This window comes from Ambystoma mexicanum, chromosome 11 (genome assembly GCF_040938575.1).
Source record: "Ambystoma mexicanum isolate Mex_15411 chromosome 11, UKY_AmexF1_1, whole genome shotgun sequence".
Classification (NCBI taxonomy): Eukaryota; Metazoa; Chordata; class Amphibia; order Caudata; family Ambystomatidae; genus Ambystoma; species Ambystoma mexicanum.
Genome location: NC_090934.1, coordinates 57,930,787 through 57,945,957, shown reverse-complemented (window position 1 = coordinate 57,945,957; position 15,171 = coordinate 57,930,787). Strand labels below are relative to the sequence as shown.

The 15,171-nt window shown below is 44.2% G+C and overlaps 1 protein-coding gene across 1 annotated transcript in view; it reads left to right on the top strand.

The window, feature by feature from the left end:
• Positions 1-15,171, top strand: part of KCNQ4 (potassium voltage-gated channel subfamily Q member 4) — an 899,641-nt gene that overhangs the window by 732,075 nt on the left and 152,395 nt on the right. The window contains exon 8 of the mRNA XM_069622544.1: positions 9,981-10,069. Coding sequence (XP_069478645.1) covers positions 9,981-10,069 — 89 coding nt within the window. The remainder of the gene's footprint in view (positions 1-9,980; positions 10,070-15,171) is intronic.

Here is a 15,171-nt window from a genome sequence, read left to right as displayed (position 1 = left end):
GTTCCCAAACAGCAGAGGCGGCCGCCAATTCATCACTGCGCGGCTCATAGTATGAGCGCGCAACGCCGATGCAAAGAGGCGCTTTCCTGGATGTGATGGAGGAGGAGAGTCACAGGAAGGCCACAGGGCCTGTCTGGAAACGCCTCCACCGTCCAAAAACTAAGGCTTTAGAATGGATGGTCCCGGAACAAGGCGTGTGGGGGTCTTGTGAAAGCTCCCCTTCCTGGCCTGCTCCCGCCAAATTCACCCCTGTTCTGGTCTCTCTGCAGGGACCACTTCTCTTCACGGTCATGTGACTTTCTCTCCAGAACTCCGTTGTAGAGAATACAGCAACAACCAGGAAAGCGACTTCATCTGCACCCTTTGTGCTGAGCTCACAAGTGACTGCCCCACGCGCCACCCCTTGTCCTGCTCAGACTCACCACTACCCTGTGAACTCTTGTGCCCAGAATCGAGCTCCCTCCACCTAGTGCTCAACTCTGGCGAAGTGGCACTGCCCCACTCAACCAAGAGTGGAGAAGTGTCACTTCACCAGAGTTGAGGAAACAAAACCCACACACGACAGCTGAGGTAGTGGCAAACAAGCCCCAACCCCCTTTCGTTTTAAAGTCCAAAGGATGGACGTATATAATATGTTGGATTCTAACTGCCATAAAGCACCATTTCATAGGAAGGACAACCACGCATGCATTCCATAGACCTATAATATGTAATGGGAACAGAGGTGCAGGCAGGAGATATAAACATGCAAATCCAGCACCCCCCTGACAATAGCATGACCAGATGTTTGAATAATGTGACCACAGTTCCGCGATTCATGAATTTGCCCCAAGATTTTATATTTTGCCCGACAAGCACTGGGGCACGTAGCAGCGAGGATGGCGATCCAGGAGGGTGCTGGAAGCCTGAAAAAGCCAGACAGATCCCGTAAACAGGTCAGGAGAACCAGGAACACCTGACCAACACGGTAGAAACAGAGCACCACACCACATTGTGCCGAACCTCTGTTTTGTTTCTAATGGATCCAAGATGGCCGCCAGCCCCTTTAAGCCCTCTCCCTGTCTAAAAATAGAGGAAGGACTTGTCTTCTCATCCTACAATGGGACGAAAGGAGACAGACATAGAGGAATGAGAGTGAGCAGGCTCAAGCCACCCATGAGCCGAACAGAGGACAAGATTCCGAATTTTGGACAAAGAGCCAATCAGGCAATGGAAAGCACTGAGGAGGGACTCTAAAATAAGGGACTTCGAAATAGATTGTGTATACTGGCAGGGAGTTTGGTGATCCATTCTGCGGTGCACTAGAGCGAAGAAGGCTCAAGCACCTTGAAGCTGAGAAAGGGCACCCTTTGAGGGCCTCTTCAAGCCCCAGGAAGAGGCGGATCTAGCGAATGCCAAGAAGCTCTGGCTGCATGAAGGAGGCCTGCGAAGTTGAGAGCACCTGGTCTACAGTCCATGACTGAGGGGCCCTGTAAGGTCCAGAGACTGAGCCAATCCCTAAAGCCAGACCCCATTGACACCCAAAGGTGAGGAAGGGACTAGTACTCACTCTGTCCTCATCAGAGCGAGGGCACATCCTGATAGAACAAGACCTAGGAGTGAGGCATGTTGTCAGTCCTATTCCCCAACAGATAGGAAATAGCTCTGATGTAAACGCTGCAAGTCCAGACCTATGAGAAAAGCCTGAGTGAATACTGTACCCCAAGACCTAGGACAGAGGCCCGTATGAACCCGGAAACACAAAACCTATGAGGGATGATGGGGTATAGTGAAGCATTGGGCAAACAGGTGGTAAATGCTCATACTGTGCAGCTGTGTATTAAAATGTTGTATCACAGTGTTATTTGCAGACCAAAAGAGAGGTAAAGTGATCGGACTGTGTTACAAGAGGGGTGCAGAAGGGATAGTGCTGGGGGAGGGTCAGGCGAACAATCAAACAAGCGGCACACGTAGCCTCTGCCCTTCACAGGATGCCTAAGCAGGGGCTGCCGTGGTAGACAGAAGTACATTCTGGCTTTCCGATCATGTGACCCACCTCAATCCACCAAACTGGTGGTAGGGAAGGCCACTCTCTCTTCCTAAATATCTTCCCTTTCAAGCTCTTCGCTCATCCGCCTCCAACTCCCTCAGGGTCAGTCGCTTTGCCAAGCAATCAGTTGGTGGTAAATATCTTTCTTCGGCTGGGGCCTCCCTCTGGAAAAGCCTTCCTGAGACTTGAGGAGAACCATCTCCGGTTCCGGAAGCACCTCAACGCCTTCCTTTTTGCTTCTGCTTTCTCTCCTCCTCTCCCCTGCTGAGCTCCTGACTGAAACTGCACTGGTCACCTGGTCACCCTCTGATGTCGGGCCCAGATCCCCTGCCCTGCTAGTTGCACACCTGCACACTGTTTCTGTATCCCTACTGCTCCCACCAGCTCTTGACTCTTGATGTCTGCACTTACCCTGCACTTGCCACAAGCTGGCTGCACTTCTTACCTATTGTTTTGTTTATTCTGTTTATTTATTTATTACTGTTGATCCTATGTACTGCACTGTCCCCTCCCCTTTGCCCCCGCACTTCTACCCTTCAGCCCCTCTCCTGCACTTGTGCAATCTCAATGCCGCCTGGCCTAGTAAGATCATTGTCTCTGTCTTCCATGTGTGCCCCCTCCCTTGCCTCGTTGCCTCTTGAAACATTTGTGTATAGGCGGGTTATGAATGCCATATCATATCACAAGGGTGAGGAGAAGAGGCCAAAAGGGAAGGCTGGGAAGGAAAACTGGAGCGTGGGATGCACTGGATCCAGTGAAGTCATTGGGGTCAAATCACAGACAAAATATTAGATAGAGGTTGCAGAGACAGCGCTTGCCCTCGGTTTGGTCGGCAGAAGCTTTACGACCTTATGGTTTCATAAGGTACTGGTAGGCCCCTCAAGTCAGGTGGCATGCATGACTCCTCGCTACCTAGAGCCATGATACTACTAAAACTGTTCACTCCACTGCAAAAGCATTCCTGCTGGGTATTGTTTTTTTTCATAAAATACTTTTTATTGTTTTATAGGTACAAACAAAACACAACCAAAATACATAATTCACCCTGAGTCATTATGGTTAAACACACAAGTATACATTTCTTCCCGGCATCTGGCCTGTCTTTGCGTACATTGTGCAATTATCATGAGTTCGTTTCGATCACTTATCTAAGTCCACTGCCTAGCATTCAGTGTTTAATGGCTTCTTTATCAGCCTTCAGTTGTCCTGCCATCTTTGCCATATCTTGGTCGCTTTTTCTGGGCATCCCCTCGTAGTATACACTCTTATTTCCATTGGCACACATCCATCTACATCCGTTATCCATTTTTCGTACCTGGGCGGAGTGGGTGAGCCCCATAGTTGAGCAATGTTCCTTTTGGCAAGACTTGTGGTTGTTGCGAACATGAGTTTTTCAAATCTTGATAGTTCTATCTCTGCATCTATCCCTAGTATTAGGAGTTTGGGGTCCATTGGAATTTCGCGGCCAAGCACTGTTGTTAGTCTATCGCAGCATCGTTGCCAAAAGTCCTGTATCTGCGAACATTCCCATAAAGTGTGAAAGAAGGTTCCTCTCTGGTGATGGCATCTTAGACAGTTGGGGTCCGTCGCCCTCCCCCATTGGTGCAGGGCCTCCCTAGGGTAGTATATCCTATGTAGAATTTTTAGCTCAATCAGCCTAATTCTGGCTGAGATTGCTGATTCTCGGGGGCACATAAGAGCCACTGTCCAGTCTTCTGGTTGTATTTGACCTACGTCTCTTTCCCATTTCTCTTTGAGTCTTGTGAGCTCCTTTGTGGCAAACGAGTTGATGGCGTTATACATTGTGGATGTTACTTTGTGTTCGATTCGATCCATCACGATGTTTCTCTCAATCGGGGTGCATTCTGGCATATTTGGGATGCCTATTTCGCTCGCCGTGAGAGCATGTCTCATCTGCAGGTAGTGGAAGTGTTCTGTGATGGGGAGATCAAATTCATCTCTCAGGACTTGAAAGGTCTTAATTTCTCCATCCCGTATCATGTGTTCCAGTGTCTCTATCCCCGTCTCCTCCCAGGTTACCCACTTGGGAATTTCTTTAAGTTCTGGAAGATTTTTATTATGCCACAGAGGTTGTTTTAATGTGACTTTCCCTTCCCATCCCAGGTGTTTATGTGTGTCTGTCTATATCTGTGTTCTTTGAGCAGTCATTGTAGGTGTGACTTGCCTTGTTGCCTTTCGATAGAGGCTTTCTAGCGGGGTGATCCCATGGTTTGCCTGGGTGTCTATTCTATTATGTGGTAGCATTGGATCGACATGTAGTATGTCATTCACCACTGACATTTGGGCTGCCCAGTAATACGTTTGCAGGTGTGGGAGACCGATTCCACCTTCCCATATCGAGCGATAAGTGTTTTTAGCGCAATTCGGGGATGCCCTCCTCCCCATAGCAGTGTCCTAAGTGATTCCTCTATTTTGCGAAATTCTATTTTAGGTATGTATAGTGGTGCGTTCTGCAAGACGTATAGGAATCGGGGGAGGGCCAACATCTTGAATAGGGCAGCTCTCCCTAGCAGGGTGAGCGGAAGGTTCATCCAGTGTTGTACGTCATTTACGAACCTATCCCTCACTGGATGCAGATTTTTCTCTATGTATTGTGTCAGGTCTGTGGTGATTTGTATCCCTAGGTATTGGAACTGCTCTTTCTCCGTCTTAAATAGGCAAGTATCTAAGGTTGCTGCATCCAGTCCTTTAATCGGGAACAGCAGGGATTTGTCATAGTTTACTTTTAACCCACTGAAGTTTCCATATGTGTTTAGTATATTCATAACGATGGGACAGGAGGCCACTGGGTCACTTAGGTAGATGAGGAGGTCATCTGCATATAAGGATACCTTGTCCTCCCAGTTTTGTGCCCAGTGGAACCCCTTCCAGTTTGGGGAGTCCCTTAGCATTATTGCTAGTGGTTCTATTGCGAGTGCAAATAACATCGCAGAGAGGGGACATCCCTGTCTAGTACCCTTCCCGAGTGCTATGGTGCGTGAGGACCAGCCATTGACTCTAATTTCTGCCTTAGGTGCGTTGTATAAGAGTTTAACCCAGTTTGTGAAGTGCTCTCCAAATCCCATTCTGTCCATAATGAGCCATAGGCCCGCCCAGTGGATCGAATCAAAGGCTTTCTCAAAATCGATAGTGAGCAAGGCAAGTGGGTCCTGTAGGGTAGGGGATTTTTCAATGGCAGCGTGGAGTCTATGAATGTTCATCCGTGTGGATCTTTGCGGCATGAAGCCGCATTGGTCCGGGTGAACCAAGGAGGTTATTACTTTCTGCAATCTGTTGGCCAGTATTTTTGCCAGAATTTTAGCTTCAGTGTTAATTAGAGAGATTGGTCGGTACGAGCTGCAAGCATCTGGGGGTTTGCCCTCCTTGTGTATCACTACTATGTTGGCTTTCCTTAGGTCTGGTGGTAGTATGCCTTTCTCTTTCGCCTGTAAGAACATTTTGTGCATGTGTGGTGCCACTTCTTCTGTACCGATTTTTTTCCATGTTTCCACTGGTAGGCCGTTAGGCCCCGGGGTTTTCCCATTTTTTAGTTGGGAGATGGCAGTCGTTAATTCTTCCTCCGTTATTTCAGCCTCAAGATTCATCTTCTGGGTTTCGTTTAATACTGGGATGGTTATTGCGTCAAACATGTTGGGGTCTATTGGGTTCGTCGGTGGGGCATATAGTTTTTCATAGTAGGTTGCAAAGGCCTCTGCGATGCCCGCGTCTGTTGAGGCCCATTCAGTGTCCGTGATTCTTATTCGACGTACCTGTTGGTGGCTCTCCTCTCTCTTTTCTAACCATGCTAGCATTTTGCTGGCTTTGTCTCCTGTTTCATATATTTTTGCACGCATAGTTCTGTGTGCTTGTTTCGCGCATGTTAGCGCAACATTGTGTAGCTTCTTTTGTGCCCCTTGTAGGGCTAAGTTGTCTTCCTCCGCACCGGAGCTTATAAAGTTCTCCTCTGCTCGCTTCACCTCCACTTCTGCTTCTGTTAGCTCTCGTTGGTGTGCTTTTTTGTGTGCTGTAGTCCAGCTCAGAATTTTACCTCTTAGGGTCGCCTTGTATGCTTCCCATACTATTCCAGAATCTTCCACGGAATCTTGGTTTAATTCAAAGTACATTTTAGTTGCTTCTTGAATTTTCTCTGTAAATTCCGGGAATCCTAGATAGAATGCATTTAGTCGCCATTTCGGTGGAGGACGGGGTCTTTCTGTCTCGAGCATCATTGTGAGTGGGGAGTGATCCGATATTCCTCGAGGCTGCAGAGTTGCCTCGGTTACTTTATGCACATTCTCTCCAGGGAGGAGAAAGTAGTCTATCCTGGACATCGATCCGTGTGCACCCGAGTGGAAAGAGAATTGTCTCTCTTCTGGATGGAGGTCCCTCCATGCGTCTTTCAGGCCCAGTGCTGATGCAAAGTTCGCCAGTTTGGTCGGCAGTGTCGGATTTCTCCCCCTTTGATGTGTGCGGTCCTTAACAGTGCTCATCACTTCATTGAAGTCTCCGCCCACCACCAGTATATCCGCTGGATTGTTTGTTATTATGGGCGTGATTTCCTCCATTAGAGGGGCCATTAGTGCTGGGGGTGAGTAGATTGCCATTGTCGCTATGGTTTGGTTCCATAGTGTGCCTTGCACGAACACATATCTGCCCCCCGGGTCTTGAACTATTTTTGTTACATCTATCGGAGTTCTTTTATGTATCAGGATTAATACTCCTCTCGAGCCCATGGAGAAACCGGCATGGACTGCTGTTTTATATTTCGTTCTCTTGAAGAATTGGCAGTTCGTGCCCGCCAGGTGTGTTTCAGTCAGCATCACTATATCCGGATCATGTCGGTTTATATATTGTGTTACTAGTCTTCTCTTTATACTGTTCCCCAGACCATTCACATTCCATGTCATGAAGGCGAGCTTTTTCTCCCTATGTGCGTCTGTAGCCATTATTCACCGAGTTTCTTGGTGTATGCAGATGATTGACATTCGTGATCTTCATATATTTCATGTACGGAGTGGACTTGATAGGCCAGGCGTCATTTGAATACCTGTGTGTCTCTCGATTCCCCCTCCCATACTCCTTCCCCAACTGAAGCATCTGTCGCACATTAAACTGAACATTTAACTTATCTAACTGATTTTTCTAGTGCTTAGGTCTCTGTAGCTCAAGAGTACCTCCGTATGCACTTCCTGCTGTGGGGGTTTGTGCCGTGTTGGTCTTCGGGCCGCCAGCTTTATTGCCAGGTGTTGCTTGTGTTGGGCAGATTACGTTTCATGCTTGTCATGTATCTTGCCATTTTACATCTACTGTTGCAGTTATTCATCACCTCTTTGGGGCATCGCTTCCTGTTCTTGGTAGTCCGGTCTATCGGGTGGTTCATTCCGGCGTGGTCTGTTCCTTCTCGTTTCTTGTCTTCTGTGTGGGTTCCATTCCCCCTTCAGATTCTTTTCGGTCCAGGTCCATGCCTCTTTGGGATCAGTAAAATGTATTGTGGTGCCATTATGATATATCTTCAATTGTGCAGGGAACAGGAGGACATATTTTACATTTAGTGTCTGAAGTCGCCTTTTGAGGGGGTCAAAGGATTGTCTCATTTTTTGCACTTCCCTAGTGAAATCTGGAAAGAAGCCGATCCTGGAGCCATTGTATGTTATCTCTCTTTTTGTCCTGGCCATCTGCAGCACTGCGTCTCGATCTCTGTAGTTAAGGATCTTCGCTACGACAGTTCTCGGCTGCTTACCAGGGATCGGGTCGCCTGTTGGGATTCGATGTGCCCTTTCTATTGAGAATAATGTCGAGAGGGTCTTGGGTGCAAACAGATCGACAAGCCATTTTTCTAGGAAGAGTTCCATGCTCTCTCCTTCAGATTTTTCGGGCAGTCCAAGAATGCGGATGTTGTTTCTTCTTGACCTGCCCTCTCCCTCCTCCACTCTGCTCTCCAGTATTTTAATTCGTTCTAGCGCTCTGTTCATTTGTTGGCCCATGCCTCTCAGCTCATCTTCCGCAACCGATATGCGGGTTTCGGCCTCTCCAGTGCGGGATGACAGTTTCTGAAGGTCATTCCGCAACAGGGAAACTTCTGTTGAAATGCCATCCATTTTAACTTCCATGGATGCCCGTGAGTTGGCAATGGCGGTCATCACATCCCTTAGGGAGAGGGTTTCTTCCGGGTTCTGCCTATCTTCCGGGCCATTTGGTTCTGTTGGTAGCGGCAGGGTGGGAGTTGTGAATTGCTCCATAGTGCTCTGGTTGCCCACTTTTTTTGTCGTTAGTTTATCCTTGCCCATTGTGGCAACTGTTTGTCTGTTTATTGTTGCGTGGGATGTAATCTTTGGCGTGTCTTCCCTGTCTCATGAATTTGTGCTTACAGTGCTGATATTCTATGCAGGCTCCCTTCTTCCCCTGTGTTGTGATCACATGTGTAGCTTGGAATTGTCGTTCACACTGAGTCAGTTTCTGAGTCCATTTAGCTTCCCTCGTCTCGGTCTTTGGATTCCGCCTCTCTCAGGGCGCCGTTTCCATTCAATTAGTATATTGGTTGCCTTCTATTTCAGGATTTCTGCTCCCTTTACCGTTCTGGCAGTCTATTTTGTGTGTAGGTCGCTCTAAATGCAGAATCTCAAATGCAGGGCTATGCCTCCACCGCCCCCTCTCCTTACCAGCGTCGCCGACGGGTTTTCTTGCGCTGTGTCGCTTTCAGGGCTGTAGCTTCTTGGGTTCTCTACGCTCCTGGTCTCCTGTTCTGGGGCCCGTATGTTCAGGACGGCAGACGGTGGGGGCCGGGTTTCAGATCTCTCTCTCGCCCGGTCTGCGATCTGTCCTCAGTGACCAGCTCGGGCACTCCGCTTTCTCCTCACCTCGTCGGTCACCGCCGCTGTGAATTGTTGTGTTGCAACGAGCGCTCGATGACAAACGGAGCGCTCGCGAATGTCCGTTATCGACCAGAGCAGATGGCCCCGCGTCCGGTGTACCTCCAGGGGTCGCCTTAAGTCTTCCGGAGACTCTCCTCAAATGCGTCGCGAGGAGCCCCGGTTCTCTGGTCGGGCGCTAGTGCTTGTTCCCGCCTAGCAATGGCGGAGCGCGAGGCAGAGGGTCCACCTCCGTCGCACGCTGCCCCCTTCTGCAGGAGCAGCGCGAGGCTTAGCGGGAAGGATAGCGCCACACCTTTCACGCCACCGCAGCGTCCGTTTCCCCGCGGCGCCGTCCGACCCCAGAGGCAGCCTCTCCTTCTCAGCGCCCGGCGGCCATCTTGGATATGCTTCGGCGCCAGTTCTCTTATCTTCTTTAGCGATTTCCTCTGCTACTAACCGCCGATTCACCTCCAGAGTCACGCAGGTTATGGCAGTAGCTGTGTTCTTCGATTCAATTCGAGTGTACGCTGGTTTCTTTTCGATTTTCTCCAGGATTTTGCAGGATTCTGCTGGCGGCCCGGGAGCTCGCAGAGATCACGTCTCCATGCTGAGCCCGTTGGCCACGCCCCCCCCTGCTGGGTATTGTTGAACCTCTACTGTGATGCCTCATCACCAGGGCCTCATCACTAGTAGAAGAATGGTATTGTTGTTTTAAGATAGTGCTGAGTGTACCTGTAGCGGCTTCCTTGCGTTCCTGAACGGATGTGGGCCGTGCAGGGCAATCCACTTTGGATTAGTCCCATCGCAGGCAGATCATGACATGCCTGTAACTACTGGCAGCCAGCAGGACATATCTCCACTTGCCATGATTTGATACTGATGCTGGCTCTAGGACACTTATTGTGGTCGTTTTCATCCACTTCATTTTTTTGTGGTCCTCTTCTCTAAATTGAGATTGTTCACATGGGTGATGACTCCTTTCATGTCACACCTTTTGAGACTTCTCAGTTTAGGAAATAAACAAAAGCTCAATAAATTAAGAAATGTGCATTGACCTCGCCCCTTCTTTCTTCCCTTTCCCTCTTCTCTTAATTGGTCAGGCTGCATGGCGCTTGTACTCAACGGACGTAAGCCGAGCCTACCTGACAGCGACATGGTACTACTACGACAGCATCCTTCCATCCTTCAGGTAAGTCACCTTCCATCCTGGGCTATATGTGATATGAGGGAATTAACAAAACTATAATTGCACAGTGGAGGAACCACCAACGGCCAACTCCTAGTGCTGGGCATTGTCCAGAGCTATATCTCCCTTCAAACCCATAGCAGTCAATGTGTCTTAGTTATGTGATCTCGATGCAGAGCTATGACGGACGAGGCTTCAACATGTTTGACACAACTGCATTGGTATCCTCTAACATTGTATGCTGTCCCGCCATTTGCTCCAGGGCGAAACAACCCTCATCTGTTTGAGAGGTTTCATTTGAATAAGTGATGGATCAGTGAATGGACACCACCCTTTTGGATCACAGTGCGATGGAAGTCACCTGTTGCAAAAACACAGCCCAATTCCATAGTTTACAGTCAACGGGACACAATCCCAGTGTCTTCAATTTAACCATTTGCTGGCTATCATCTTTAAAACAACAGAAACATGTTTTGCAAAATACCTTACACACTGACACAAGTAAGATACTAGCTAAATAGAATCTGAACTTTGATTGTCTGAGAGGGATTAGATGCCCATATTTTGGTTACACTCTCATCAGCCAAAAATCCATCACATACAAAGGACAAAGAGGACACTTTCTTCTACAATCATTTTCTCTCACATTGCATGACATTTTCCTGTTGCATGAACATTTCTCAAATGGTGTGTGCGAGTTTCTTGTGCACCGTAATAACTTTTCTTACTTTTAGTGACCTTTTCTTCGACTATATGTTGCATGACAATTGTTCATACAGTGCATGAAAGTGTCTTGTACACTCTAGGACATTTTCTCTTACATTGTATGACATTTTACCTTTGACTGAACATTTTTCATATGGTGTTTGCAAGTTTCATGTGCAGAGTAAGGCATTTTTCTTACAATGAGTAATATTCTATTGAACTTTACTCCATTTTTCATACAATATGTGGAACTTTCCTGTACTCTGATATTTTCTCTTGCATTCTTATTTTCCTGTACTGAATCATGTATGAAAGTTTCTCATGTGGTGTGTGCAACTTCCAGTGCGTAATATATAATATTCCTGCTTACTATGAGTGCCATTTCCCTGTTTTGTATTTTACATGGAAGTTTCTCATATTGCGGGCAAATATATATAGTACAATATATTTCTGTTTTGCATACACTGGGTGCCATTTCCTGTATTGTGTGTTGTGTGAAATGGTTTCATATGATGTGAGAAGGTTTTGTGTCCAATAAGTGGCACTTTTTCTTACATTGAGTGACATGTTCCTATGTTGTATGTTATATGAAAGTTTATCATATATTGGCGGAAGGCTTCCAGTGCAATATATTGCTTTTCTGCCTGTATTGGGTGCCTCTGTGTTGTACTGTATGATGTGTCAAACTCTCTCATATGATGTGTGAATGTTTATGATACAATTTATGACATTTACGCTTACATTGAATGACATTTTCCTGTATTGTGTGTTGAATGAGCATTTTCTCATATGCTGTGTGAATGTCTCTCGTAAAATGTATTGCATTTTCTTATATTGAGTGATATTTTCCTGACCATATCTTGAATGAACATTTCCCATATAGTTTTTGCAAGATTACATTGCACTCAATTACTTTTTTCTTTTCCAAATATAATATGTGACATTTATTTCTACAATTAATGCTGGTTTCCTTTAAACTGTGAATACTTCCTACATAGCACATGCCATTTTCTTACACTCTTTGTAATTTTGCATTACATTGCATGACATTTTCTGATACATTCCCTATATCATGTTTCATTTTCTTATACTCATGAGATATAATCACAATACTTTGCAAAGCATCACTACGTGTTCCCATACATTATGTATAACACCCCCATTTGTCCTGAGATACTGTTCAGTCAAGTGCATATATGCATGTTGTTATGTTTTCTCATACTTCATCAGGTAAACATTCCATACAATATGTGTCATGATCCTGAAAGTAGATTTACATTTTCCCATTTTTTGTGTGACAATTTAATGTGCATTACAGCATATTATCATATATATCCCCCACACTTTATAATACACAGGCTCATATTTGAATATGCCCCTTGTGACATTTTCCACACACCCTGGATCATTTCAATATAATGCACACAGAGGTTAATACATTTTCAACATTTTCAACATTTCCAAAGTGCTTACAAAGTATTTCCAAAGTACTGCAAAATAATTAATTGTGTAACTTTCTTGCATGTTATAATTTCCCCAGAAATAATCATACACATTCCAATATCAAATGTGGCAATGTGAAGTACTTTGCAATAAATGGAGGTACAGGAAATATATTCAATAAATAAATGAAGGTACAATTTCAACATAAATAAATGACATGTTCTAAAACACAGTGACATTTTCTTACAAACGCCCCTATATTTCCTTGTGCATAACATAAGCTTTTGTCATAAAATAGATACATGTTTATCCTACATTAACTGGCATTTGTGTATGAGGCATTCACAAATAAAATATTATTTCATTTCCTCATATATTTTCACACTTTGCCCCATGCAATATTTTACTTTTGATTGTGTATTTTCACATTTGCTGTGCACCATTTTCACTGAGGTTACAATTTAACCATATTGGATGCAGTGTTTCTATACATTGGGACACTGTATTACACTTTGTGTGGAATCTTAGTCTTTATAACATAATCCAAAAGATATAACATGATGGCATCACAAATTGTGGAAATAATAACAATTAAAGAAAAATGTAATGTAGGAGATAATTTCTTATAAAATAGGGGGCAATAGTACATAATACAATGTTTGCTCATATTTTTTAAAATAGTACATACAACATGTACGCTAATATTTCTCAAACCATGGCAAAAGGTGAAAGTGTATAAAAATATCACAGGGCATGGTCCCGTTATCTATGTGACACTTGTTGTTACGTGCCATGTTCCTCTACGTTGTATTGATTTTCATCTATATTTCTTGTCATTTTTTTCAAATCTGTACATTTCCAGTTTCTCATAGATTCGATGACACATTCTCCTACATTGTGCAATATTTGTCAGTTTAATATACATGTTCCTGTGATCTTTGCTATGCATTATGTAATGATTTTCATTATTTCAAGCTTTGCATGATATGTTCTCATGTGTTGTGCAGCATTTTCTAATACTTTGCAACTTGTTTCTATACAATATGCAATTTCCCCATGTGGTACGCCAGTTTTGAATGCTTAGAATAACGTTGTACACATATTATTCTTCCATACAATGCATGACATTTTCGTGTGCACTAGATAATATTTTCTTATGTTTTATGTTGCAGTGTCCAATATTTTAGAGCATGGTAATATAAAACACTTGACATTTCAATACATGAGAACATTGTCAAAGAAGTGGCAATAAACTCACTCCCATGACTAATGACACTATACATATCACAACATAATGTAACATATATTACATGGCATTTTCTGTAGTAATATAAGTCTTTAATATAGGTCCAATATATTATGTGCCATTTTTTCAAACCAGAAATGCAATTTTTCTTTGCATTGTGCATTTTTACCATATATGTTGTGCCATCCCTTTAAATCTTAATCTGTGCCATACATTGCATAACAAAACCCCATAAATTGCATGACATTGTGATATGTTGACATATATTGTGTAATTTAATAATACATTATAGGAATATATTGATACATTTGGGGATTCTTTCTACCGATTTTCATTCCATTTTCATCAACAGCTAGGATATTTTGAGTGCACTATGTGCTATTTTCCTATGCATTGCATATATTTGTGTACATTGTATGATATTTTCTCATACACTGCATAGTATTCTATGTGGTGGAACTGGTCCAATGTGAACATTTTTCTGGATTAAATCCTTAGAAGAACACTGTGATATTTAAACACAAGAAAATATATCTTTCCACCAGAAAAAACGTACATTTTCTTTTATACTAATATTATGTGCCACTTTCCCTCACATTACACAATCTATTCGACACATTCGATTCATTGTCCATTTTGTGACATTTACCCACATTAAGCATGGAATTTTGGTGCACATTTAATTATGTATTCATATACAAGAGGTTTCAGTTTGGCAAACATTTTTGAATTGTTTCTCAAAACCTTTTTGAATGTTTTCTCTATATTGGCCAATAATTTCCAATGTATTATCTGAGGGGGTTGCTCTACATTCCACAACCTTTATATCCCACATGCAAAATATTATTTGTTTCTTAAATAATTTTACAATGGTCTCCTTGGCATATAGTTGACCAGTTTCAATATCCCCACCCCATTACATTATCTCATGTGTTCTTATTGGAACCTTAATTATTAACAATTTTAATATCTGAAATTTCCCCCGAGGTCCACTTTTCCACCGCACTTCTTCAACTCCCCCAATGTAAATTGTGGTTATTATGTCTCTTCAAGTCTGTGAGGGATTCACATACCAGATCCTGTGGTGGTACTTAAATTGCACTGTGTGAACCTGCCAAATCCAAATGTCCTCCATTGTTCACTTCTCACATGTGATTTAATTTGCTCCCTTTCCTTTTGAGCATTCATTTTTAAAGGAACAGTATTCTGGGGACATTAAAAAAAATGAATGGCTCATGACAAGACTCAAGTATGAATGTAGCGTAGGGGTACAGATAAGCTTTGAACTGGAGGTCGCACAGGAAGGGTCAGAAATATGTGTTGTGCTGTAGAACTATCTTACCTGTGAGACATACACACTAGCCTTTTGTAGTGGACAGAACGATAAAGTCTACAGGAAAGAAATCTACAATAAACGAGTAGAATTCCTCATGGATGATGCCTTTCAAATGCCTCTGGTCCTGTGGTAGACTTGGTAAACTGGCACATGGGTGGAATGCCACAGGCACTTCTCTAGGCGATGAATACTCACAAGGGTCTACCACGCATGGCCCTGGCACTGGGTCAGCCTAATCAGCAACGGCACTTTTCCAGTCCTATGGGCCTGGTTCCAATATTTTTGATATCTCTGTTGGTTGGTTCATCTCGGGCCAGAGTAGAATTTCTAGATGCGTCTTCATATTGACCATATCAGCTGTGTTAATAAAGATGT